The sequence below is a fragment of the Periplaneta americana genome, chromosome 2 (assembly GCF_040183065.1).
Source record: "Periplaneta americana isolate PAMFEO1 chromosome 2, P.americana_PAMFEO1_priV1, whole genome shotgun sequence".
Lineage (NCBI taxonomy): Eukaryota > Metazoa > Arthropoda > Insecta > Blattodea > Blattidae > Periplaneta > Periplaneta americana.
Window position 1 is genome coordinate 26,509,784 of NC_091118.1, and position 27,429 is coordinate 26,537,212.

Here is a 27,429-nt window from a genome sequence, read left to right on the forward strand (position 1 = left end):
CACACAGTTACCGCATGGTGGCAGTGATATCATTTAAATGGTGTTGAAAAGTAAATAGTTTTTTTCTCTTGACAGTTTCTGGTAAATGTTTACCGAATAAAAAGGGATGTTTTTAAAGTGCAAATGACAATTAGTGACTGAAATAGATCAAATGTTTAGTAAATCAGAATGACAGATTATCGTCGTGGGAAAGTGATTTATGCTGTCAGTGCAGGTCTGTGTGCTGCCGTGGCAAGTTTGTTTGGAAAGTTGTCCGGCATTCAGGATTTCTCGACATGTGTCAGTATACATGTTTATTGTTAGATTGTATGGCTGTTGACATAGAGTCATGAATAATTTAAATTATGAATCAAAATATATGAATGATATAGTGAAATCCCTCACCACTATTTTTACACTCCAAAATCTCAATCTAATCACATAGCACGGCACAATCATTTAACGCCCATTTTCTCCATGACATTTGAGTTTATGGTGTATCAAGACTGTTATTTCGCACACGGACGAAGAGAGCTTAGAATTTAATGATTAAACATACAGTTCCTGAATTAAAAATTAGGATGTGTAATTACAAAAGCTTAATCGTTACATCTGCAACTACCACCACCTCCTGTTTTACCGGTTCACACCATGTTAATGAAACTGTGTGCATTATGAGTTTGTGTGTGGTAGGCTATTCTTTGTTTAAATAATCTTTTTTAACCCAGATATTGTTCAGAGTATATGAGATGATATGGCGAAAATGACAATGATGGAATGAAAAAAACAGGGGAAATAACATTATTTTTAGAAAACCTACCTAAGTTAATTGTAGTTTTCTGCATCACATGGACTAAGGCCCACATTGTCCCCCCCCCCCCATTGTTACATTATATAAATACTGAGTGCAACTGGAAGTTTGTTTAGAATACTTAAAATCCAATTTCCTGTTTACTATAGACCTAATTATTACATTTCACTCACAGTCATTTCTAATTGTACCTATTTACTTCACATCTTCTAGCGTTGTGTATAAACAGACGATGTCATTAAACCAATTTTTTTTAATATTCATTAAATTTTAATGTCAACTAAGTACTTAATTTATTTTTGTTTCATGTCTGTGTGGTGCGCAAATGGAAATAAATGATATGCTAATAAGTAATAAAGTACTACCTAATAGCCCAAAATATGCGATCAGAGCTACTAGGAAAGACTGGAGAATGCTGGGTTTGCAGTGAAAACCTGCCCTTGGACAGAAGACTATGTTAAGGTCCCGGGGACAGTACTCGAATTTTTCTTCCTGTCCCCAGAAAAAATTCGTCCCCGAAATGTCCCCAGATTTTATAATTTTTTTCTCAGATATCCTCGGATTTTCATTGTTAATTTTCATTGTTATATAGTTTAATGATTTTTGCACATTACTGTGATAAATTTTGTTAATGCAACTTGGCCGCTTTATCAAAATTGAAGGTGAGGGACAGTCGAGTCTTCCTTTGTTGTCGAAGTTAATAAAAAAAACAACTGCAGGAAAGAAGAAAAATGTATAGTTTAGAAATTGTTCAACTTCAACATGACCTGTCAGGAATTTGCTGAAAAACTGGAATTTAGAGAAGACCTACTTAAAAAATTCATTCTTCTGGGGGTGGGGGGGAACAATAGTTTAGGCTGTAAATAGAATGAGAACCAATATTTTAATTATTTAAATTATGTAAAAATAATGTAAGTAGGCCTAATATAAGTGAACGACAATCTGACAGAAATGTTAAAAGTATTTTTTATATATGTCAATATCTGTCCCTGGAAATTGTGAAAAAATCTGGTAACCTTACACTATGTATGTATGTATATATATAATATTTAATATTAGAAGCATACGCCTATGTTTTGCGTAGCAATATCTACTCCCATCAAGGGCGTCATTTAGGGGGAGGCAAGGTATTGCCCTACCCCATCCCTAAGGTTAAGATTAAAAAAAATTAATGAATGAGTGATTTGTACTAATTGGTACTAAAGAAAAACATATGAAAACTGTGCTTTTAATATTGAAATATTCCACTTTTATAGGCCTAAATAAGAAATAAAATAAGAAATTTGTTAGTACTAATAATTCAGGAAATTGTTTGTAGCAATGCATAACATCTGGAAATGCCTTGTTTCGTTAGAAATACACTAGAAAATCTGGTATTGTAATCCACTGAATAATTAAATTTAATATTTTCAGTGCATAAAATAAATTTATAAAGACTATAGTCATAGTCGAGAATTTACAATGGCCTTTTTTACTAAATATTCGAAATAGACTGTATGTGCAACCAAATCCATGTCTTTCAGAATTTGTGATTTTATTACCTTACTGCTTACAGATGTTAGGGTATGGGTTCCGCTAGGAAGTGTCTTAATAACTGATGACCAGTATAAAGATTTTGAAGACACTATATTTGAGCTGCTACTGTAAACCCTTAAAAAGACACACACAGGTTCAATAAAACATGCTGAATACCATTTAGGGTGGATTTAACAGTCAGTCACTTATGGGAAATTAAATATTTAGACTCTGCTTGCAACAGAATTTCGGCAAATGAAATCGGAAATTTTAGATACCGGTAGAGTAATTTTTACAATTTAGCTGCATGACAATAAACATATTTCATGTCTCAATACAACAATGTCATTCGGTTTAAATCTTTTTTATGGCAATGTTAGTCCCAGTTTACGGCATGGAAAATAGTTAATATCAGAGGAAATACGGAGGGTGTACTCCACGATATAACCTAAAAGATTTCCCCAAAAATATCTTGCCCCCACACCCAAGAAAATCTGAAATGACGCCCCTGACTCTCATTAAATTTTAATGTTTGTGCATGCTTGCGAGAGAGAGTTTTCGTGTAGATATCATAAGCTCCAGCTTTTTGTCTGACATTTTCAATTGATATAATTTTGTAAATAAGTAGTCCTAGGCTTTTTGCTCTATTTCCTTAACACTGAAATTTAAGTATGATATCTGCTGATAAATGTAATATTCAAAGGAAATTGTTATTTTTATTGGTAGTTGCCAACATTGACTTCAGGGGAGGAGATGGTATAATTTGAACATTTTTTTCCCGATTTATTCACATTTTTCATTTTTTGTATGTACAAATATCATTGCTGCAACATCTAAAATTCGAGATTAGTTTTAGAAAAACATTTGGAGCGGAAAAAAAAAATCAGGATACAATAATTCACTAAAATGGATATATATCTTAGTCATTTCTGAAGATAAATTCAAAATGCCTTTTACGTTTTACTTCCAAAAGCACATTCTTTAAAATGTCTGTAGCATAATTATTGAATTTCAAAATTTTAAGAATGAATGCTAGAAATATGGAAGGATATTTTTCAAATGCAAGAAAATAAATTTGTATTCCAGAGGAATGTTTCCTAATCGCAGGAAAGAATTTGTGTACCAAATATCATGCATGTACATTAATAGTTCCGCAGATACAGACTCATAACTTTTTTATGAGAATAAAGGAAAAAAAATTAAAGTTACGAGAAATTGCAATCAAAGTTTAGAGTCATTTAAAAAACCGTGTGCATCAGAGCTTTAGAAATGGCGTTTCAGGAGCTAACAAGGCCATAAATCCCTCCTAGCATCGGCTCTACGAGAAAAAACTACCAAGTAGAGGAGGAGGTCCATGGTTTGTCCACAAATGGATCTACAAGGCACATTGACATCATCGCTATCCCGACAAGATCAACAAGCGGATTCATAATTGATCCAACTGTAAGGATGGAAACATATGAAAATCAACCTGCTGAGGTACATCAGGAAAAATGCGACATATACGACCCCACTATACCATATTATAAGGAAAAATATCATCTAACGTCGATCGAAGTTATTGGATTACTGATTGGGGCTAGAGGAACCATCACAAAAAGATTCGCGCATTTTTGTAAGCAGTTTGGTCTAGGACAAACTCTTGTCACTGAAGTATCTATGTCTGCAGTGAAGGGATCTATAAAATTCCTAAGAAACCATCTCTACAGTTAAATAGATTGATCTCTTTGTTATGGCGATCTGCTCACTTAAGTTGGGTCTTGCAACTAGTGCTAAGTAGACGACTGTGATGGCCCAATAGCTAATAGATACTAGGAAATTTTATGTTTCTTCTGGAATTAATGATGTTTTGTTTAGTCTTTTCCAATTATTTCTAATTGTGCTATTTCTTATTCTTTTTCTTCTTCATTGTTTTATTTATTTTTTTTTTCCCATTATAACAACAATTTTATGGTAAGCTTTGTCTTCTAGGCAGCCTTCACTTGGAGGAAGCTGAATAAAATAAAAACTATTCGAAATAAAAAATCCGGTTTCGTAAGCCAGCTATAACGGCTGGGAGGAATCATCGTTCTGACAACACGTTAGCTCGTATTGGTTTGATGATCGCTCACCTCTGTTGAGGCATGTGAACGTAAGGCAAGCAGTCCGCCTTGATCCTTCATGGGCTGTTGCGCTATGGATTATTTTTTTAAACCAGTGACGGGTATTTCACTTAGCCCATTCACCCAAGCGTTCCCATGCATGAGCGATATGCCGAATCTGTAATTATTTTTGCTGCCGTACGCGGTGCACCATTGGGAGTACCCCGCGAAAACCTGGCACCAAGCACCGTCTCTGACCACCACAAATTCCCGCCGCGATTCGAACTGAGGTATCAGCGTGGAAAGACAATGGCTAACGATGTGCCCGCGCCATGGTTTATTATTATTATTATTATTATTATTATTATTATTATTATTATTATTATTAGTCATAGGTGTAACAATAATTGAATAGCCGCCCAAAACAGGTTGTAACCAACAAATACGGAATTCTTAAAAAATGGAGAAAAACACATTGTAGGCCTACTGTACTTTCTTACTTATTGGCTTTTAAGGAACCCGGAGGTTCATTGCCGCCCTCACATAAACCCGCCATTGATCCCTATCCTGAGCAAGATTAATCCAGTCTCTACCATCATATTCCACCTCCCTCAAATCCATTTTAATATTATCTTCCCATCTACGTCTCGTCCTCCCCAAAGGTCTTTTTCCCGCCGGCCTCCCAACTAACACTCTACTGTATATGCATTTCTGGATTCGCCCATACGTGCTACATGCCCTGCCCATCTCAAACGTCTGGATTTAATGTTCCTAATTATGTCAGGTGCGTGCAGCTCTGCGTTGTGTAACTTTCTCCATTCTCCTGTAACTTCATCCCTCTTAGCCCCAAATATTTTCCTAAGAACCTTATTTTCAAACACCCTTAATCTCTGTTCCTCTCTCAAAGTGAGAGTCCAAGCTTCACAACCATACAGAACAACCGGTAATATAACTGTTTTATAAATTTTAACTTTCAGATTTTTTGACAGCAGACTAGATGACAAAAGCTTCTCAACCGAATAATAACAGGCATTTCCCATATTTATTCTGCGTTTAATTTCCTCCCGAGTGTCATTCATATTTGTTAGTGTTGCTCCAAGATATTTGAATTTTTCCACCTCTTCGAAGGATAAAGGCCTACTGTACATGCTTTTAATTTTTTAGGTCAAGGTTGACAATCAGATATGTGTGCTGATTTTAACACGAGTACAAACATTACACATTGCGCATCATTAACAACCATATTTCTGAGAAATGAGGGTTACAACCTTGTTCTGGGCGGGTATTCAATTCTTAACACGTGAAAATTTGGTTATAGAAGCAAAATATTATACTGTATTGATGAAATAAATTATATAAATACGCAGTTTCGCTAATAGCCATATCGGCAACAAGGTGTAACTCCTTGTACACTTCAAGAGGTTCTCAAGTGTCTGGACATCATGATGATGCAGAAGGCTGTGCTGTGGAGTATGTGGAACATCTACTGAACATTCTTCAGAAAACAACTTACAGACTATAGCAGTCAACCGCTCAAATAGTTCACTGTATGCCCATTAAAGGCGATGATGGGCGAAATTTATATTTTTTACAATTGAAAACCTCCCAGTGTAAACAACAAAATCTATAACTCACGTTTCAGGAGAAAGGAAAACAATTTCAGGAGCATATTTCGTTTGGACTATATTTACTAGCAAAACCATTTGATTAATCAAGGATACAAGTTTATTCAGCTATTGCACGCAATAATTTATTGTTATAAATAAATGCTTAAAAATTACTTTTTTCAGTAAGTCACATATTTCATAATTTGATGTTACATCCTTTTCCCGAGGAGGTTTTCAATTTTTAAGGTAGACTTCATATTTTGTACACTTCATCCCCTTCCTATAAGTATTCTCACATATAAGTTTCATTATTATCACATAAGATGTCCACACCTGTGGAGTAACGGTCAGCGCGTCTGGCCGCGAAACCAGGTGGCCCGGGTTCGATTCCCGGTCGGGTCAATTTACCTGGTTGAGGTTTTTTCGGGGGTTTTCCCTCAATCCAATATGAGCAAATGCTGGGTAACTTTCGGTGCTGGACCCCGGACTCATTTCACCGGCATTATCACCATCTCATTCAGACGCTAAATAACCAAAGATGTTGATAAAGCGTCGTAAAATAATCTACTAAAATAAAAAAAATCATATATGGTATGGTTTTTGAGTTATTCATATTAAAAAAGTGTATATTTTCAAAATCTACCTATCTCTTACAAAATTTAAGTAATTTTTATGACATCTCTGATCTAAGCGTCCAGAATTTTAAATGATGTATATATATATATATATATATATATATATATATAGAGAGAGAGAGAGAGAGAGTGTTTTTTAATATGCAACTTCAAATTTTCAATTTTTAATGTCCATTAAATACGTTTTATTTTTAATTTCGGAAGTATTTAATTATAAAAAAATGCTACCGTGTTTTGTTAACCACAGTATATAGAACATTCAATGAAAAGTTTGTTTTTATTTTATTTTATTAGGTTATTTTACGACGCTGTATCAACATCTAAGGTTATTTAGCGTCTGAATGAGATGAAGGTGATAATGACGGTGAAATGAGTCCGGGGTCCAGCACCGAAAGTTACCCAGCATTTGCTTGTATTGGGTTGAGGGAAAACCCCGGAAAAAACCTCAACCAGGTAACTTGCCCCGACCGGGATTCGAACCCGGGCCACCTGGTTTCACTGCCAGACGCGCTGACCGTTACTCCACAGGTGTGGACAAAGTTTATGTTATTAGCGTCAAAATTGTAAAAGCCTTTACACTTTGAATATGACGAAATGTGCTGAATAAAACGTGTGAAAGCTTGTAAAGTTTGCATGGATTAAAATTCAAGGGTGCAGCCATTTAAATATGACGTAATTTGTATACTTCCAAACGTCGCAGCGTCCAAGCTCAACATATTTAAGAGATTGCTGATTAATTTTAAAAAACTTTTTTTTTAGTGAAAATGATCAAAATTTTACCCGTCCCTTAAGTGAGGGCTCGTAAAACAACATAACCTCACGTCGATAAAAATGCTTTGAACTTATGGTTGGGAAATGGTTGACTATTTTCTGAGACGGAAGGCTTCATTCATACTATATACCAGTAAATCCAACGCATTAATATTTATGAAATAACAGGAGTGGCACGTTAATGAGGTATTTCTGCTTGGTATTTACACAGCATGTCAATACGTGGCCTTGTGAATGACAGACTATTACGTAAATTATCATCAAGATGTAACAGTTTACTTTTCTGTTTAGCTTTCATGGAGAAAAATGCTGATTCACACAAAATATTACTTCCAAAAAAGGATCAAGATGTTTATACTCCTACTTGCAATTGCTGGAATTTCAGACAGCTTGATTATTCGAAAGAAGGCTTATGGAACTGCCTGGGAATTGTGGTTTCATGGTAAAAGCAGCTGATAAATAAATACCGGTACCGGTACATTTTTATTCAATGTAGGCCTACTTTCATGTTGCAAAAAGTAGATTTGCTCAGAATAGCCTATGTCATCACTCCCAAAAGTATTTACTATTCCTCCTGAGCCATCCTGTAAGTTACAACATGTTAGCTAACTCCCAAGTGATACTGAAGTTATTTCAAGATTTAAAGTATATGTTTATATATCGTATTTCAACGCGGATATTGTCATAATTAGATTGGAATGTTCTGTGTCATTTTTTTTAAGTATGGTAAATACGCGTCAAAAGTTTCGTCTTCGGAGACCGAAGGTGAGGTGAAAATCAACTCTAAAAATAATTATTTCAATATTTGCGAACAGTTTGCGCTAACAAGAGCTAACGAGGTTCAGTCTTCTTGCTTTCCTGAAACGATGTATAGATATGTTCCTGAATAATTGGCTGTTTAACAAATACACGTGTTCTTTTTTACACTATCCAATTTCGTAGCTTTCAACTGTTTCCTTGCTAATTTATTTTTTTACTATCCGTACCCGTGCGCTCCGCTGCACCCGTTAGAAATAAATATAAATTAATTATATAATTAAAATAGGACATTTGATCCAGGGAACATTCGTGTTTGATAGAAGGATAATTCGTTTATTATGTTACTTAATTTAAATTGAATTAAAAATTTAAAATGCGATCAGTTTGATCCAGAGACCACTCATTTGGTCATAAAAATTAGTTTAGGAAATACAGGAAACGAATATACAGAATAGCCTATCAAGTTTTCTGTGCATAAGAATCTATTTTAATCTTACCTGTCCTCGATTCACTCAGAAGTTACTGTGATAACATTATAGCATTATGTCCATCTAGAGAAACTACACTTTCCAATGATGAAATAATAATTAATTATACAAATCGGTTAATTTAGCTTCCGATATTACTTCATAGAAATGCAGAAACAATATCTGTAGGCTATCTTTCATAGCTTTCGATTGTTGCTGTCCAAGGCCCCTTATAGACGAAGTCATTTGTTTTTTAATTCATTACACGGCCTTAGATGGCAGTTATTTTAATTTTAAAACTCATTTATCTCATTAAATATCAGTCCTATCAAAATTTTTCAAGGAATAAAACTTATCGCAAATTATTTTTAAAGAAACTTTTGTTATGTAACATTTTTCACAAAAATCAATAATAAGCGAGATATTTCGATTTATTTAATTCAGGCCCCCTTTATAACCCCCCTTTTAAATAATGTATTTTGAATGCCATATAGCCTAAAATCTAAGTTACAACGAACTTAATTTATATTCCAATTTTCGTCGAAATCCGTTCAGCCATTATCGCGTGAAAAGGTAACAAACATACAGACAGACAGACATACAAACAAAAATTAAAAAAAAAAGCGATTTTCGGTTTCAGGGTGGTTACTTATATATGTTAGGACCAATTATTTTTGGAAAATCGAAAATTATCAGAAAAATTTCGGCTACAGATTTATTATTAGTATAGATTCTTTGTTTTTGTCCGTGCTAGGAACACTTTGTCTGTAATGAAGGAAAACAGTTGACAGTTTATCACTTATGTTCTCCAGACTCTCACACATTCGTCTGTTTTCCCTCTTGTGACCTTTTATTCTAACTGAACGAGGCATATTACGCAACGGGGATATAGGCCTACTAGGCTATAGCATTCGCATTACGAAGAGTTGACTAAGTATGTACGCAGGACAAGGGGTAGTTTAACCACACATCTGTTCTAAAAACTTTAGTTTAAATGCCACCATCTACAAGGTGTTTTTCTGAATGTAAAACATAGGTACCGTATTTTAGCATTAAAATAATGTAGTCTATAAGTTATAGACTATCCAAAATGAGAACCACAAAGAGTGAGACAGTAATATAGTACTTGCATGAAAGAAATAAAAACTAGTTTTCAAACATTACGTGGCTCATTTATCGTGCGAAATACAGCAGCTGCTTCGGCGCGGGAACACACAGGATGGGACTGCACATAAGCTTACGTATTTTGTCTTTCAACAGCACTACAAGAAACATCTTCTAACATAGGTCTACGTTGTACACAAACTTAAGATAAGCAGTTTTAAGATTTAGGAAAGACACGGTTTGCGTTCAAATTTCACTTTGTGCAAGTATATTTATGAGTATGATGTTTTGTGAGGTGAAATGATAATTTTATTGTAATTTATTATTTGTCTCTTCTGTTCTATAGGAGCTAGTAAGAGACGATAACATGATAAGCGTAATTGTAGTTACTTATTTAATATCTGTTTTAAACTACAGGAACTATTCAGGGATGATAAAATGACAGTTGTAATTGTAATTCTGTATTAATATCCCTTTTAAACTACAAGGGCTATTCAAAGACGACAAGATGACAATACTTTCTTACTTAGTCTACTTAGTTTTAAGAAACCCGGGGGTTCATTGCCGCCCTCACATAAGCCCGCAATCGGTCCCTATCTTGAGCAAGATTAATCCAGTCCCTACCATTATATCCCACCTCCCTCAAATCCATTTTAATATCATCCTCTCATCTACGTCTCGGCCCCCCCAAAGGTCTTTTTCCCTCCGGTCTCCCAACTAACACTCTATATGCATTTCTGCCCTGCCCATCTCAAACGTCTGGATTTAATGTTCCTAATTATCGAACGAACGAACGAATGAAAGGGGACGAAGAAAGAATGAATGATGTTTAAAATGGCAGGCAGGGTAAGCATCCCATGCCTCCATTGGTTCCTCGACATGCAATTCGCTAACTTTAGATCGAGGTACCCAGCTATAAGCCGTTTGCCCTCTCATCTAACCGTAGTGTATTTCCCCTGTAAATGATTATATGAAAATGTGCACGCTATCAGTTGAATTGTGAGTGAATGAATGAAGTGAAGTTAGCACCATGCCCCGCAGATGTTAATGAGAGGTGGAGAGTCCAGTGCCCTGGTTAGTTCTGTCCTAGTCACGTTTTTGTAGTGGCGCTAGGGAGACTCGTAACCTGTTACCAACAAAGTGGTGGGCTACTCGTTTCCGTAGAAGCCGTCTGGCTGCCTGGTTGGCTGTGGCAAGTGTCGTGTGTCGTTTCGTGGGGTTTGTGTCTGTAGTGAGTAAGGAAATAGTGAATGTCACTATTTCGTCCTGTAGTCTGTTTAGTTGCCGGTCAATGTAGGATTCTATTTTCTGCATAGCAGAACGTAGAACCCCCTCGACCAGCTGTTCCGTGGTTGTTTTGTCTGTCTGTGGATCGTCTGTAGTGGTTGTCTTGGTTGTCATAGTCTTAGCTGCATCCGCATAAGACAATTCGGGTTTGGGAAGTGTTGGTTTGAAGACGGACTGTGATGGTTTGGGTATAGGTTTCGGTATTGGTTTGTGGGTGTCTATGGGGACATGCGTGGGATCGGTGGAGGTTATGAGATTAGTCCTTGGATATTTTGGACAGCGAGCTTGGCCCGTATAATGGGTGTCGCTGTTGCACGTGGCGCAATACCTAATCTGGGATAGGCGGTTGTGGTTTCCTAATTATGACAGGTGAAAAATATAATACGTGCAGTTCTGCGTTGTGTAACTTTCTCCATTCTCCTGTAACTTCATTTATCTTAGCTGCAAATATTTTCCTAAGCACCTTATTCTCAAACACCCTTAACCTCTGTTCCGCTCTCAAAGTGAGAGTCCAAGTTTCACAACCATACAGAACAACCGGTAATATAACTGTTTTATAAATTCTAACTTTAAGATTTTTCAACAGCAGACTAGATGACAAATGCTTCTCAACCGAATAATAACAAGCATTTTTCATTTTTAAATCAAAAGGAAAATGTTATTCAATCATATGACTTATTTTAATGTAAATAATAGGCCTAGTTATAAATTTAAATTTTATTTATCAATACTGTAAACGTTTTCGCCATGACAGTATTAATAAATAAAATGTATATTTATAACTGTATAATTTACAGTAAAATAACTCATATGATTGAATAACATTTTCTTTCTGATTTAGTGCTTGACTTATTGGAATTTTGCAAAAATGAACTCAAAATTTCCCATATTTATTCCGCGTTTAATTTCCTCCCGAGTGTCATTTATATTTGTTGCTGTTGCTTCAAATATCTTAATTTTTTCACCTCTACAAAGGATAAATTTTCAATTTTTATACTGTATTTCTATTTCGTAGAATATTCTGGTCACGAGACATACTCATATACTATAAGGTGACAATAACTGTAACTGTAATTCTTTGTTTAACGTTCCTTTTAATCTATTGATGCTATTTATAGGCGATCAGATGACAATTGTATCTGTAATTTATTCATTTCACGTCTCTTTTTAAGCTACAGAGGCTATTCTCAGTCAAGAAGATAATTATAATTATTTAAAATGCCTTTCAAAATATAGAGACTAAGTTATTCAGAGACAAGAAGATGGTAACACAAACGCTTGTGTGTGAGAACGGAAAGACGGGACCAAGTTGTGGCATCCTAGTAGATTACAAGAAGTACAGCTAACACGCGCTCTGTAGCCAAACTTTTGAACAGGTTTCAGTTTCTTCCCGCTGAGTTTGTAAGATGTTCCCGTTCGCATCTTCCGAAATGCTGCACAACTACAATTGAAAGCTCGAACGTGTGTGTCATATAATGATTTACTAATCCTTTGCAGATCATTATGTTGTGCGCGATCTTGTCATACGTTTTCGTTTTTCATACACACGATAAGAATGTCTGCCTCCTTTGTCGTAGTTTCCGGACCGAATTCCGGGAATCCAACTGAATTTTGTGGTGGATATAGTTCGGAGAAAGTTATCGCGAGGTACTGCCGTTCCTGTGCCATAATTTTATTGTTTCTTCATTATTCACAATGACTCACGCAGAATACAGTGGGGCATTGTTATAGTTTATCGTCTTAACGGAGTAAATAACCAAATAAAATTAAATTCCATGTTTTTATGGCGGTTATGTTGAGAAGAGAAATTCTGTGTTCCCAACTGCGCGTTGAAACTCAATTTCTGCAATGTTTCGGAATTAATTTGAAGTTACATAATTGAAGTTTTTTTTTTTTTGGAAAAACAACCATAGTCCAAACACATAAATTTTCAGGAGAAACAAAAACTAACTCGGCGGACTCACTAAAAATTTTAACACTTACATGGGTAGTGATTCACACTTAATATACACTAACTTTACTTGTTCACCATCGTGTTCAACACATGTAAGGGACATTTCCCGTGTTGTATGCAGAGCTTGGATGTAAATTTCTTGTGGAGTTTCTGCAATTAGATCGGTTATTCTCGCAGATCGAGAACATTATGTGGTTTGTATATACACGGTCTTTCAGCACACCCACAGCCAAAAGTCGCAGAGCAAGATCCGGGGAACGTGCTGGCCATCGCAATGGTCCTCCTCTACCAATCCATCTTCGTTGCATATGATATGGTCGTATCCCAAGATCCTTCCTCAAGATTTTCCGTACACTGACCTGGAGAGACCAGATTCTGCACTGTATCGTCTTGTTGATGTGCTTGGCTACTTAAGAAAGCCTCTTGTACAGCAACTATGTTTTCAAAAGATCGGCCTGTACATGGTCGATCGCTATTCGTTTCGTAATTGCCAACAATTGAGCCGATTTCGACGAACTTGTCATAAATGCTGTACATTGTTAATCTAGATGGTAGATCATTGTTGAAATAGGATTAATATTTTTTGCGAATTATTGTAGGGAACTGAAACACTTTCATCCACGCCTCAATTTTTCGTCTTTGCTTCAAGCTGAATTTTGTAGCTATTTTTACAGTAGAGATGAAAACAAATTCATTGTAACCATGGAAATATCATGGCCTACCTTATTTTGAAGAAATGAAAACATGTTTGTCCTTAGATCCTGTGTATAAACATTAACGGAATCTCTACCCATATAAGTGTTAACATTTTTAGAGACACACGGTGTGTATATACAGTAAAGGTAAGCGTTCACTACATCGTATCGCACGAATCGGACGAATCGCACGGATCGGAAAAAGACTATCTTTGCTGTAATTGTTATGTAACCGCGTTCACTACATCGTATCGCACGCATCGCCTCACGGAAAATCCGTCCACGCTTCTCGGATGGGCAACTTTTCCGATGCGTGCGATTATGGCCTTCTTTAATAAATCAATTTTGATTGGCCAACTGTTACTATTATGTTGTGCCATGTTCAGTGTCGCGCCAAAATGGCAGACGGAAAACTTATTTCGCTTGTAGAAAATTGCGAAGAATTATATAATTTGAGGCGTTCCCATTACAGTAATCAAGTCGTTTCTTGCAAATATATTATGTAACCAATATTTCTTTCGTTTCTTCCTCTTCAATTAAGACGCATGAAGCAATTGCAAATTCTTATTCGCTAACAGACGTAATTAATAGACCTAACCTCAACTCCTCTGCTTTCAGCAATGTCAATATCGTACGACGTCATGTTTTAAACAGCTGATAGGGGAATCCGATGAGGCGATGAGGTGGAGCCGTTACAGTGAACGCACTGCACTTAAAATATCCGTTGCGTGCGATTCGTACGAGCAGTGCGATACGATGTAGTGAACGCTTACCTTAAGTGATGTGTTACAGGCCGGCCTCCTGACGAAAGCGTCGTTGTTCGCCTTGATGTTAGTGTTCAACGCCGGCGTGTGGACGTGCTTCGTGAAGGCTCTGCAACAGGCCCAGTCTTCTTTGCCCGCCACCGTCACCAGCACGGCTGTCAACTACATCACTTCGGTACGTTTTCCGGTGAAGAAAACTGCGTGTAAACAGTATTGGTGGGGAGATGGTTTCCTATGTCGAATACTTGACAACTGCGTCCCTTTCCCGTGGTCCGTGGTTCGTTCCCGGTTTAACTACTTATCCTCCAATCACAATCTAAACACCAGGTTGACAGGAGAGCCAAATACTAGCAATTCCTTCTCATAGAACATCCCACTATTCATCCTCTTTTACTGTCTCAGTCCCCCGTGAATGAAATTCTCTACCGCACAAGATTAGGGGCTGCCAGACAATAACCACTTTCAAGAAAAGGCTGAACGATTACTTACGGATGCAGTCAAATTGAAGTTATAATTGTAATAATGATCGAGTTTAATAATTTAATTATATTTAGGTATGACTATTATCATTATTATTATTATTATTATTATTATTATTATTATTATTATTACATAATTATTTTATTGGTGTATTGGAAATTTAAAAAGAATTGTCATTGTATTATATTAATTGTGTATTGTATTGTATTATATTGTATTAATTATGTTTTGTTTATAGCAATGTAGTAATTTTATATCATACTGGTTGAGTGGAAGAGAAGGCCGAATGGCCTTAACTCTGCCAGTTAAAATAAACCATTATTATTATTATTATTATTATTATTATTATTATTATTATTGTTGTTATTATTATTACTATGACAAATTCAAGTACTAAGAGCACAAAATATACAAAGTGACAGAACACTGATTTTATAACATTTACAAAGGAACATGGTTTTAAAATGAAAGATCGTCTTAATATTAAAATTATATTAAATACAGTAGGTATTAATTATAACAAGTCAGGAGGTTAATTACAGGGTGATCACAAAGTCTTTCCATGATTATGAACAATTATAGCTTACAAGGGGCAATCAATAAATTTCCGGACTGCCCTGAATGTAGGCAACACACAGGACATAAGTAACGGAGCAGTTATCTGGAACCCGGGGAAACGCCTGGAATCTATACTAAATGTATCACTTGAAAGGCAGAGAAGTGTAGTCGTAAGGCATACGAGTATATGAAGAGATTCCAGAAAAAATCGCAATATATCCTTGACATATTTGCACAAAATCACGTGTAGAAGCTCAGTTCTTAAAGACAATCTGACGCTGTTTGATAGGCTGACTTAACGATCTTCAGTGACAAGCGCATGTATGTTTAACGGTACAATAAATACAAGTGCAGTTCGGAAATATATTGATTGCACCTGGTAAAAACTATTTTAGATAGGAAAATGAAAGTTGCGGCATTATATTGAACGACTCACAGAGTTTTTTACCTTGCATATAGCACAGCAGTACAGTGCAGTTCAGTATAAAATGGCGTCTATGCAGGAAAAAGCGCAGTGATTTTTGTGGCATCACAAAACAAGGTAGCCCATTATAGTTCAGCGATACTTCCTGAAGGAGTATGGACGAAATCCACCATATGTGAAGACCATCGTTACCTTTTGAGTGTGGAGAGGTTTCTGATGAAGCTCAAAAGGTTCACATCACTCCAGTATCTCATGCTCTGTTTGTTCACGTTGCCACAACTGAAATGTGCTTCATCGGACATTATCATTCGCCGAATGAGACCTGGCTGCTATGTTATTAATTCAATAAATTGCTCACTGAATATCGTCCTTACAACACAATCTTGGTCTGAAAGTTGATGCACAATCTGAAACTTGTATGGATGGAAATTCAGATCTTTGTGCAAAATCCGACCCAGTGACCTTCTTGAGATTTGAAGTGTTTGTGCATGTCGGCGTATGATCGTTTGGGACTTCGTTGAAAATCAATCCTTATGCCAGGGGTTCCCAACCTGTGTGTCGCGCAGCCCCATGGAGTGTGTTGCGAAATTTCGGGACTGAAACGTAAATTTCATGCCATCCAGGAAGTCTGTTTACAACGAAGTCTTTGATATGGTACATTTTATTTTGACGCAGACTTTACCAATGAAACGTGAACACCTCCAACAATGCTCAGTTTAATTTTTCGTCGTGGCAATAATTCGAATGAAATCGAACACCTGCAACAATGCTTAATAATTCGTTTACTTTTTCCACTTATAGTCGCGACGCTGTTATTCCCGGCGTGACTCCTCCTCTTTGCTTACGTCTTAGGAAGTGAAGGCTCTATAAAGTCTAGGTCGGTAGTATCGTTCGCCATTTTTGTTCTTACGTTGCCGAGCTACCAGACGAGGAATCTATTTGCCACACCGTTAAACATTATCATGCCGTAGCTCCTATGATAATAAATCAAACGCACTGTAATTCAGCAAATAATTGAGCGGCAAATAACGTCTTCGTGTGCTTTCTGCGAACGCCAACGAAAGAGCCAAAATGGCGGGCGATTACATTAAGTATTTATTGAGCCTTAAGATATGAATAACGTCTTCATAAGCGAATCACAAGACGCACACGTTTAAATGTAGCCGACCTGCAACGCGATTGGCTGCCGAAAATTACAGCGACGGGACTATAGTAATAAACATGGGTTAGAATCGTTAAAACATATTGGTCAGTTTCAGAATGAGCCGTTCAGAGCAAAAGTGGTGTAAGTCAAAATTGCGTAATGAGGTTTAAAATAAAAATTCTGTAAAATACAGCGCAAAGTAGCAATTAATATGTCCGCCTTGCTGTCCACTGACTACTAATAGTTTAAATAAATTTAATATTAATTGCTACTTTGCGCTCTATTTTACAGAATGTTTACTTTAACCCTCATTACCCATCTTTGACTTACACCACTTCTGCTCTGAACGGCTCATATATGTGTGAGCGGGTCATAGTGCGATTATTTTATCAAAAGTGCTTTATTTAGATTTTTATGGACAAATTTTTAGTTAAAAAACATAATCTGAATTAAGTTCTGGATTAGATGACAACAGTACTAATTCAAATAATGTGAGCGAAAGTTCCCTTCAGGATTCGCAAAAACGTACTGCGTTTCGTAAATATTATAGTGATGAATACTTGCAATACGGTTTTACGTGGCGTGAAGATGAATATAAACAAAATCTCGGATGTCTTATGTGCGAAAATATTTTGTCAAATCAGTCAGTGCCAAATAAACTAAAAAGACATTTAGAATTGCCGTTTTCAACGTCATACTTATGTCAATCAATTAGTATTTTCTACCATGAAAATAGTGAACTCTAAACAAAATAACAGACTTCTGCATCTTAAAGATGATTTACGTGTTGGCCTGTCAATCATAAGACCACGTACAGAGAAACTCTGTGCAACCCACCAAGCGCAAACCACTATTAATTTAAATAGGTGAGTTTCCAAAAACGATAATAAAAATAGACAGGTTGAGATTTTTGACACATCTTTGTTTTTTTCTAATGCCACTCAAGTTGCTGCTTTTTTTTTTTAGATTGCGTATTAACATTGACCTATTTACAACATTGGATATCCGACACTACATAGAAATTGTTATTAGTGCTCTTTTCTGACGGAACGCTCGGTATATCGGCACCTTTTTGTTACATTTTTCATCATGGAACCGAAATATGTGTGAATAACTATGTTTTTAATATTATTTTTCTTTGAATTCCGCTTAGACCTCGAAAGTCTTAGTTGGACGAGAAGGAAGTTAAAAACGACAAAATTTCCGTGCAGTGAACAGTAATCATCTCCTCGTTCGCTATAAAATATTCTACACAGAGTTCCACCACCTTTCTCTCCAGAAGAAAAGCACTAATTATTATTATATCATTATTTTTAATAAAAACAAATAAGTGTGTTGCGATATCGTATACGTTCAGTAAAGCGTGTCGTCATTCAAAAAAGGTTGGGAACCACTGCCTTATGCGATCGACGTCTTCCAGTATCCATGCAGTCTTTGGTTTCCCTCCATGCTTTTTATCTTCTGTAGACGCTGTAGTTCGAAACTTACATACCCAGTTGTTTCTGGTGTACCGGTATGGAACATGCCCTTAAAATGTTTTCTAAATATTCGCTGCGTCAGTCGCTATTGTTTACCTGGTTAGAATATAATTACACATGGGGTGGAATTGGGGTGGGGATGATGTAATCTACCGTACATCCTCTTTCTGTGTGTTTCCCATAGTTCTGGTGTTCATTGTTCTGTTATGGGGTGTAACGTACACGATAGCTATGATGGTATTCCACAAAAAACCGATATGGCTTGCGCATAATACAATGTACTACGCCCCCAAGTTAAATTTGCGTCCTGTGAATGCAAGAGACGAGCGCTAGTAGCTCGTTGTTAATATAAAACGTATAGTTTCGTCTGTGAGTGAGGTCATGTTACAAGAGATAATGCAGTGAATGAGGTAATGTATATAATGTACGTAAGAAATACGGTGCATAATATTAATATTAGTAATATTAGTTGAGGCATACTGTACCTCAGTGCAATAAATAACTATACTGTACTCCAACCAGGAGAAAGTCTCAGGGGAATGAGACGCAGCGGGGTGATGCTGTGAATGAATGTCGATGTCATAAGGTCACACACGTGGGTACACGCACCTCCATTGGCTAACTCAAAGCACAAACGATAACACTGATACACACATACTTATACTACCCTAGTTACAAAATTAGATCACGGTTAATCTCCTGGTCTTTTAATCCCTCAATACAGGAAATAATGTAGGAGAGCGCATGCTTTTAAAATGACGTTATAATGATAATAATATAATCTATCTACTTCGCTCCAATAGATGTATAATAATAATAATAATAATAATAATAATAATAATAATAATGATTTATTTTAGCTGGCAGAGTTAAGGCCGTAAGGCCTTCTCTTCCACTCAACCAGCAAAAAGTGTATATACGTATGCATGAACTTACAAAGAATTCAACAATTTGATTTAGATGAGAGTTACATGTATACAAGAGTTATTTACGAATTAAACAACAAAATACTGTGAACTATTAATTAAACACTGAAATAAACTGTGTAGCAGAATTAAACTAAAATACATAGAATGTTAATATTTTTCAAATGATATTAGATAATAGAAAGAGATTATTATGAGACAATTTTGAAAATACAGCACAATCAGGATGATGTCTAAAGAAAAAAGCAACAGTGTAGTCAGTGATAGTTAAAATCAGTATGATTGGAGTGAAATGCTAATAAGGTTATCTTTTAAGCTGTTCTTAAAGGTGTTTGTTGTCTTGCAGCCCCTGATACTTTGTGACAAGGAATTCCATTGACGCGAGGTGGATATTGTAAAAGATGAGGAATAACAAGATGTTCTATGAAGAGGTATATTTAGCGTGCCACAGATAAGTGATCTGGTATTTACGTCGTGGTTAGAGTATAGATAAGAGAAACGAGACGAAAGGTAATTTGGTGTTGAGGTGTGCAGAATTCGAAAGAGTAAAGACAAAGAGTGTAAAGTTCTGCGTTCTTTAAGTCGGAGCCACGAGAGACTTGCGAAGGACGGTGATATGTGATCATATCGTCGGATGTTGCACACGTATCTGACGCACATATTCTGAGCTCGCTGTAACTTGACTGACAGTTCAGAACTTAGGTCACTTAACAAAACGTCACAATAATCGAATGTGTATGTATGTATTTATTTACACTGCAAGTGGGCAAGCACCCGGTAGCAGTGGTATACACAATATAAACAATACACAATGAAATGATAAACAAAACATAATAAAATTACAATACACAATACAATTATACAATACACAATACAATTATATACACAATAAAATAAGAATACACAATACAATTTAACACAATAATTACAATTAACAATAACACATAAAATACCTAATTTTACAATACAACCTACATATGTATAGGCTTTACATAGATGACGCAATAGTAAGCACATTCCTTTCACGGTACAGTATTGAGTATGCACTGTACGTGAAGACGATCTGAAATAGCCTATTAAAATTAACGATTACTGCACTTTACACTGGTAGAAAACAATATTTGTACGGGTACAACACTTTCAGCACCCCCTATACACGTGTATTCACCACTATCTTATATAACTCGCTCTCACGAAAGTAAACACCTCATTATCAACTTAGTATTTCCTCGTAGGTTGCAAAGGGGACGGGGAGAGGGAAAGGTGATTCACATTCTTTCCGGACGCAGATTTAATTTGGAGGCGTAGTAAGTAGGGTTTAGAAAAATAGCTTGCTCATCATACAATGTAAGCAGGGTTTAGAAAAGGAGCTCTAACAAATAAATCAAGCATTTACGAACCCATACTCATATAACATATTTTCATCCTCTGCATAAGAACATTGTTTTTTTTTAGTGGGTTATTTTACGACGCTTTATCAACATCTTCGGTTATTTAGCGTCTGAATGAGATGACGGTGATAATGCCGGTGAAATGAGTCCGGGGTCCAGCACCGAAAGTTACCCAGCATTTGCTCATATTGAGTTGAGGGAAAACCCCGGAAAAAACCTCAACCAGGTAACTTGCCCCGACCGGGAATCGGACCCGGGCCACCTGGTTTCCCGGCCAGACGCGCTGACCGTTACTCCACAGGTGTGGATGAGAACATTGTTTCCCTAAAGCTTTGACATACAGGGTGATTCACGAGGATTTACCGTCCTTTACGGAGCTTATTTCCGAAGACATTCTGAGCAAAAAATGTCATATAAACATGGGTCCTATTCTCAATATTTATAGAGTTATGTTTCGTTATTGGAACGCATTGCTGTGAACGCGTGATCTAGGTCAGCGTGCAGTCAGCAGCCAGCGCGAGCGCTACGGAAATCAAAGCCGTATGCAGTTACGTAGAGCGACGAGTGCCGTTCACAAGCATGCGGCCAAGTGTACTCAAGTGGACGGCGACATTTTTTAAAATGTGTTGTAAACTCTCCAATAGGCTACTGTAAATTAGGATGCAAAATTGAACTACAAATAATTAAGTCGGTGGAATTGGTGTGATTTGTAATATTTGTTGTGATAAGTGCGTAAGAATAATGTAATTTTCTAGTTAAAAATAGAAAAAGATGTCTGTACGAAGCAACTAAGGAGTTCACAGCACATTTTTAGCTTCATAATACTTGCCAATTAAAGAAATGATACTTCTGAATGGTTCATTCTCTATTTGTATTACTCTTTTACCTTCAAACTAAAGAAAAAACGTATTTTACAAACAACTTTAAATTAGTGTAACTCTGAAAATATTGAGACTAGGAACTATGTTTATATAACATTTTTGTCTTCAGAAATAAGCTCCGTAAATAACGATAAATCCTCGTTAATCACTCTATATAATTTTGTTACACCCTGTATATCATCACGGCTTTTTTTTTTTTCAAAAATAAAAAAAGTATTATGCGCAATAAATCTACTACATGGGACCAGAGGTCTGTTTGGTCATCTGATAAAAGTGGAATTTACACCATAGTAATCGTTCAGCCAACGACACGCCCTGATTTTCAAAATGAAATAAATGTACAAGGAATCCGTGTGTAGATCAAACAGCCGGTTCAGCACGTGTGGTTGGCCTCGTTTCACGCTCCGCTTTATCAAAAACACAGAAATGAAAGCATTCTTTGTCACGAGCAGGCTTGTGATGCAAATGGATTGGCTTCCTTTTCGATGCCGCGTGTTAAAAGTTAAACGAGATTGATCGGCGCGTGTTTCACCACAGCGTTATTGTTACGAGTAACAACACAAGGGAGGTCTACTCTTGCACAAAGCATTAGCCATGAGTTTGTCGTCGTAAGAAAGAATCAAGTGTAATCCTTGATGATTTGATGGTGATACTAAACACGGAAGCCATTTTAATGATAACGATGTTTTTGTGGTGCTGTAGTTGGACCGGTACGAGCCGGTACGTCGTACCGTCTGAAATAAAAACTCGCTGTTACCGTACCGGAAAAAATATAGACTCGAAAGTATATTAATTATGTTTAAATAGTCTTTAATATACCGTACTTTGAAAGGAGGACGTTAGCTATTTGAAAAACATTTTTATTTTCATATCTGGCATAAAAGTAGCGGCTGGCATCTCATATCCTTTGCTTAAACGCTAGTCCATTCGTTGTTTTAACGAAAACCATGGTCTGGCACTTCAGAAGTAGTTGTGATTTGTTAATTTCTAGCTTGCATAGCGCCGTGGCATTTCTATAAGTAATTAACACTAATTTTATGGCATGGCGCCTCAAGAAATCTGCTATACTGATTCACAAATTTCAAAACTTACGTAGATGCCTTCACATAACACAAATTTTATGATGTGGTGCCTCACGAATTCTGCTGCACTGATTCGCTAATTTTAAAACTCGCTCAAGCGTAATGCTAGCAGTTTGCTAGAGGAAAGAAATATTGTTACTTTTCGTGCGTTCATGAATCTTGAGTCCAGTTACATGTTATAGATTCTATTCCAATTTCAACTAAAGAATGTGAATGAGGATTACTAAGAGTATAATGAACGATATCTGCATAAGGAAAAGGAATACTCTTCCAGTAAAAGAGTTCCTAGGCTTTTGTTCCTAGAAAGTGTTGGGCTACCAGTGCCAACGAAAAATCGAAAGAGGAGAATTGGGAGGGCAAATTTAAAAGGTACGCAAACGCGTCCTTGCAAGGGGTTGGGAGCTGTACGAAACTAAATATGTGAGCTCCAAGCCTGTTGGCCACTAGTCTCACTCCGGGTTACGCCGCTCCATTGAAGGAGCTCTAGAAAATTTTGAAGGGGAAAACCGAAAATGGACGTAACCTCTTAGGTACCATATACGCGAGGGGGACGGAAATGTGATCAAGTGATCACGGGACAGGACGAGGAGATGGCTGGTGTAAATCTGCACATTGAAATGAACTGTGTCATTTCGCAGTGCAGGAGGAGTCGAGAAGACTCTGTCGTCTGTTGTTCGATGACAAGGCAGGTGAAGACCGCCAGGAGGGACGCCGTGAATTCTGAATCTGCAATTTGGAAGGTTCCCTGTCCTTTCGCATAGCTACTACATGAGTGACCTTGCACATGTATTTAGTACTTTTATAAAGTCTGAACTAGGGCATTAAGTCGTTTGTTAGAAAAGAAAAAGGGGGATTTTATGGGGAAGGGCATATAGGTCCGTGGCCCATTTCTTTTAGAGCTCATCCCGACATTTGTCTTAACGCCTTAGGAAAACCACGGAAATACCTTAGGCAAGATGAGTTGTCTCAATATAAGAGACTAGCCAACGTTTAATCCCTTGCCTTATATATGCAATACTGACTGCGATCTGGAAGGGGGTCTGCAGAGGTGACTGCATGACGAAGAAGTAGGCCTAACTTTGGAAAAGAAGTGCAGTACGAGTCCATACAGAGTCTAGTCTGACCAAGGAGATTTTAATAAGTTAGTAGCCGCTAAACTTTGTTTCCAACTGCGACACTGTGTTTATGTAATTGACCCAGGAAGGTGGCCGAGTCGGTATCATCTCGGACTCTCAATGGAAGGGCTCGGGTTCAAATCCTGAGGCCGGCCAATCTGAGTGTGATTCTTTCGCAGTTTTCCATACTCGCAAAGGCGAATGTAGGATTGGCATTTACTCCGAACGTTCTGTCCGCTGTCATATACAGGGTGGAAGTAATATAACTGTTCAGATTTTAACATCTCATTATTATTATTATTATTATTATTATTATTATTATTATTATTATTATTATTATTATTATTATTATTATGACAGTGATTTACTAGACGATATACAAGCCTTTGAATAGGGTAATAGTAATTTGAAGACAATGATGACTCTGAAAAGGGGGGGGGTATTGATTTTGAACATAATTTTGAATAGAATGATAATGATTTTGTAAAGAATGATGGTGCTGAATAGAATTATAATGATTTTGAAGACAATTACGAGACGCTGAAGAGGATGACAATGGTTTTGAAAATGATGTTAATTACTTTTAATAGAATGAAAAAATGAAAAACTCCACGTCCGACCTGGACTGTAACCCCAAACCGCCTGTTTGACTTAGACGTTTCTGAATGAATTCGCCACTGATGAAAGATGCGTGTCTGTTTACGCATGTAGTACACTGGGCTGTAAAAGAAGTGCCGAGTCGAAGTCGCTATCGATTTCAAATATTATCGTGTTACGAGGACTTCGCTGTACCTAATGAATTAATTATACAAACCACTGCCTGCTGGATCACACACTATGACTCTTAACACTGCCTGCCCAATCAACGGTTATGCGCGAGTAGCCACTAGGTTGCAGATAGTGACTTTGCATATACTGATAATGTTAATAGAGGTGGGTACTGCCTAGCAGCAAAATAACTTTGATTGAGCAGACAGTTTATGCAACTATGGGATGCAGTTCAGCAGGCAGTGATACAAACACATTTTAACTGGCCCGAATTTTTCAAAGAGTTCTTATTTGAAGCAAAGGAGAAATTTGTAGTTAAGTGTTTCAATTAGATTCAATTTTCAGTTCTGTATCTGTATTCATAATAAAATTTTATATTTATATCTATACTAATAATAAATCTGTAGCCGAAATTTTTCTGGTAATTTTCGATTTTCCAAAAATAATTGGTCCTAATATATAATTAACCACCCTGAAACCGAAAATCGCTTTTTTGAAATTTTTATTTGTATGTCTGTCTGTTTGTTACCTTTTCACGCGATAATGGCTGAACGGATTTCGATGAAAATTGGAATATAAATTAAGTTCGTTGTAACTTAGATTTTAGGCTATATGGCATTCAAAATACATTATTTAAAAGGGGAGTTATAAGGGGGCCTGAATTAAATAAATCAAAATATTTCGCTTATTATTGATTTTTGTGAAAAATGTTACGTAACAAAAGTTTCTTTAAAAATAATTTTCGATAAGTTTTATTCCTTGAAAAAGTTTGATAGGACTGATATTTAATGAGATAAATGAGTTTTAAAATTAATATAACTGTCATCTAAAGCCGTGTAATGAATTAAAAAACAAATGACTTCGTCTATAAGGGGCCTTGGACAGCAACAATCGAAAGCTATGAAAGATAGCCTACAGAGAATGTTTCTGTGTTTGTATGAAGTAATATCGGAAGCTAAATTAACCCATTTGTATAATTAATTATTATTTCACCATTGGAAAGTGTAGTTTCTCTAGATGACATAATGCTATAATGTTATTACAGTAACTTCTGATATAATATAATATAATATAATATAATATAATATAATATAATATAATATAATATAATATAATATAATATAATATAATATGTAATATTATATAATATAATTTAAGTTATTTGAAGGGTTCACAACCATAGTGGGCCAAGCGCCATTTACTGAATACGTAGAAAACAAGGGTTAAAATTAAGTTATTACCATAATTCAATGGAAACCTATAACAAGTAAAATAAAATATACACATTAAATCTAAATGATGTCAATCTTCATTAAACTATGGTTGCATATAATAAAAATTAAGAAACAGGTTAAAATGAATTGTCATTGCACCAAATGAGTGTCTCTGGACCGAAATGATCGCATTTTAATTATTTGGATGCAATATAAATGAAGTAACATATTAAACGATTTATCTTTTATCAAACACGAATGTTTCCTGGATCAAATGTCCTATTTTAATTATGTAATTACTTTATATTTATTTCTAACGGGTGCAGCGGAGCGCACGGGTACGGCTAGTTATAAAATAAAATTGATACATTTTTGTGTTAATACAATATGAAACACAACTGGCCGCATATATCGATTGTAACAGTGACAGCATCCATGGATAATAAAGAAGGCTGTGGAATATCATATAAACTGCAGTTTCACTATTTTCATGTAGTATTCTTATTACTGTTGCAAAATAAAAGTATATGAATAATTTAAAATCAGTTCATATTAAGTAATAACGTGGACATGTTATAAAAGTCATATTTATATGTTTAATAAAAAAAACTAATGTCAGGAAAATAGCTTTTCACCTCGGAAAACGATGTAATTTCGTATCGGCATTTCTTTTGTAGCCCAGTGTACAAGAAATAGCCTATCCGCGCAAGTTGGACCCTAAATACCCTAAGTGGAAAGTTATGTCTGTGGGAAAGAAAGCGCCATATTCGTATTTATTATTTATTTTTTGCTTTATTTACTTTCTCTGTAACTGTATATAGCATTTATGTTTACTTGCAACATTGTGAATGCTGATACGCCTAATAATTTTGAAGTTATGCTACATTTATATTTAATTTTCATTGCGAATGTAGCCTTATAGAGAATTTTGTAAACTCTATGCCATTGTGTGTACTAATACTTAATTTTGGTTGAGATATCCATATAATTTGCTGTTGCAGGCTCTGATTGGACGAATCGTGTTCGGAGAAGCGACATCTTTGCTATGGTGGGTCGGCGCGACGTTAGTGGTGTCGGGCTTGACGCTGATATGCCAATCGCAGAAGAAGCATGAAGAATAAGCTGACGCAGCTTTCTTTTGTTTTGTGTTCCATCTATCGATAACTACGAAATTTCGACTGAAAACTAAAGCCATATTGTATAGAAACGAAACTCATTCATCCAGCAGTAGACTACTGAGACATTGTGTGTGATTTGAAGTTACGTTATAGTCTAGGGAAGAAAATTTGTATTGAAAATATTATTTTAGTTCCATGTCTGTATTGAAGAAAAATGTAATTAATAAAGAACATTATTTTTTTAGTAGATTTTATACTTAGGTTAGCATTACGTACTGACCCAGAAACAAAATTCAGGTGGTCCATATTTTGACTGAGCATGCGCAGTATGTTATAACTGGAACTTGGACAATTCAGGTGGCCCAAATTTTGTTTGTGGGTCTGTACAGACAGTAACTTTGGTTTCTTCAGTGTATTTTTT

At 36.1% G+C, this 27,429-nt stretch overlaps 1 protein-coding gene across 3 annotated transcripts; it reads left to right on the forward strand.

Moving 5' to 3' along the window:
• Positions 1-7: 7 nt before the first annotated feature.
• Positions 8-27,252, forward strand: LOC138691146 (transmembrane protein 42). Of its 3 annotated transcripts, none has more exons than XM_069812894.1 (3): positions 8-279; positions 14,458-14,604; positions 26,892-27,252. In XM_069812894.1, exons 1-3 carry the CDS (start codon positions 169-171, stop codon positions 27,009-27,011), a joined length of 378 nt encoding a protein of 125 aa, XP_069668995.1. In that variant the 5' UTR covers positions 8-168; the 3' UTR covers positions 27,012-27,252. The 3 variants fall into 3 exon arrangements, with proteins under 3 accessions (XP_069668995.1, XP_069669012.1, XP_069669004.1); XM_069812911.1 differs by having other exon boundaries at positions 11-214; XM_069812903.1 differs by lacking the exon at positions 8-279 and adding an exon at positions 7,718-7,841.
• Positions 27,253-27,429: the final 177 nt, after the last annotated feature.

What these genes read in the sequence shown, in the direction of transcription:
- LOC138691146 (XM_069812894.1), top strand. Translation starts at nt 169, where the DNA reads ATGACAGATTATCGTCGTGGGAAAGTGATTTATGCTGTCAGTGCAGGT. An exon ending in TTCAGGATTTCTCGACATGT is followed by an intron (nt 280 to 14,457) that starts GTCAGTATACAT and finishes GATGTGTTACAG; the next exon opens with GCCGGCCTCCTGACGAAAGC. An exon ending in CTGTCAACTACATCACTTCG is followed by an intron (nt 14,605 to 26,891) that starts GTACGTTTTCCG and finishes TTGCTGTTGCAG; the next exon opens with GCTCTGATTGGACGAATCGT.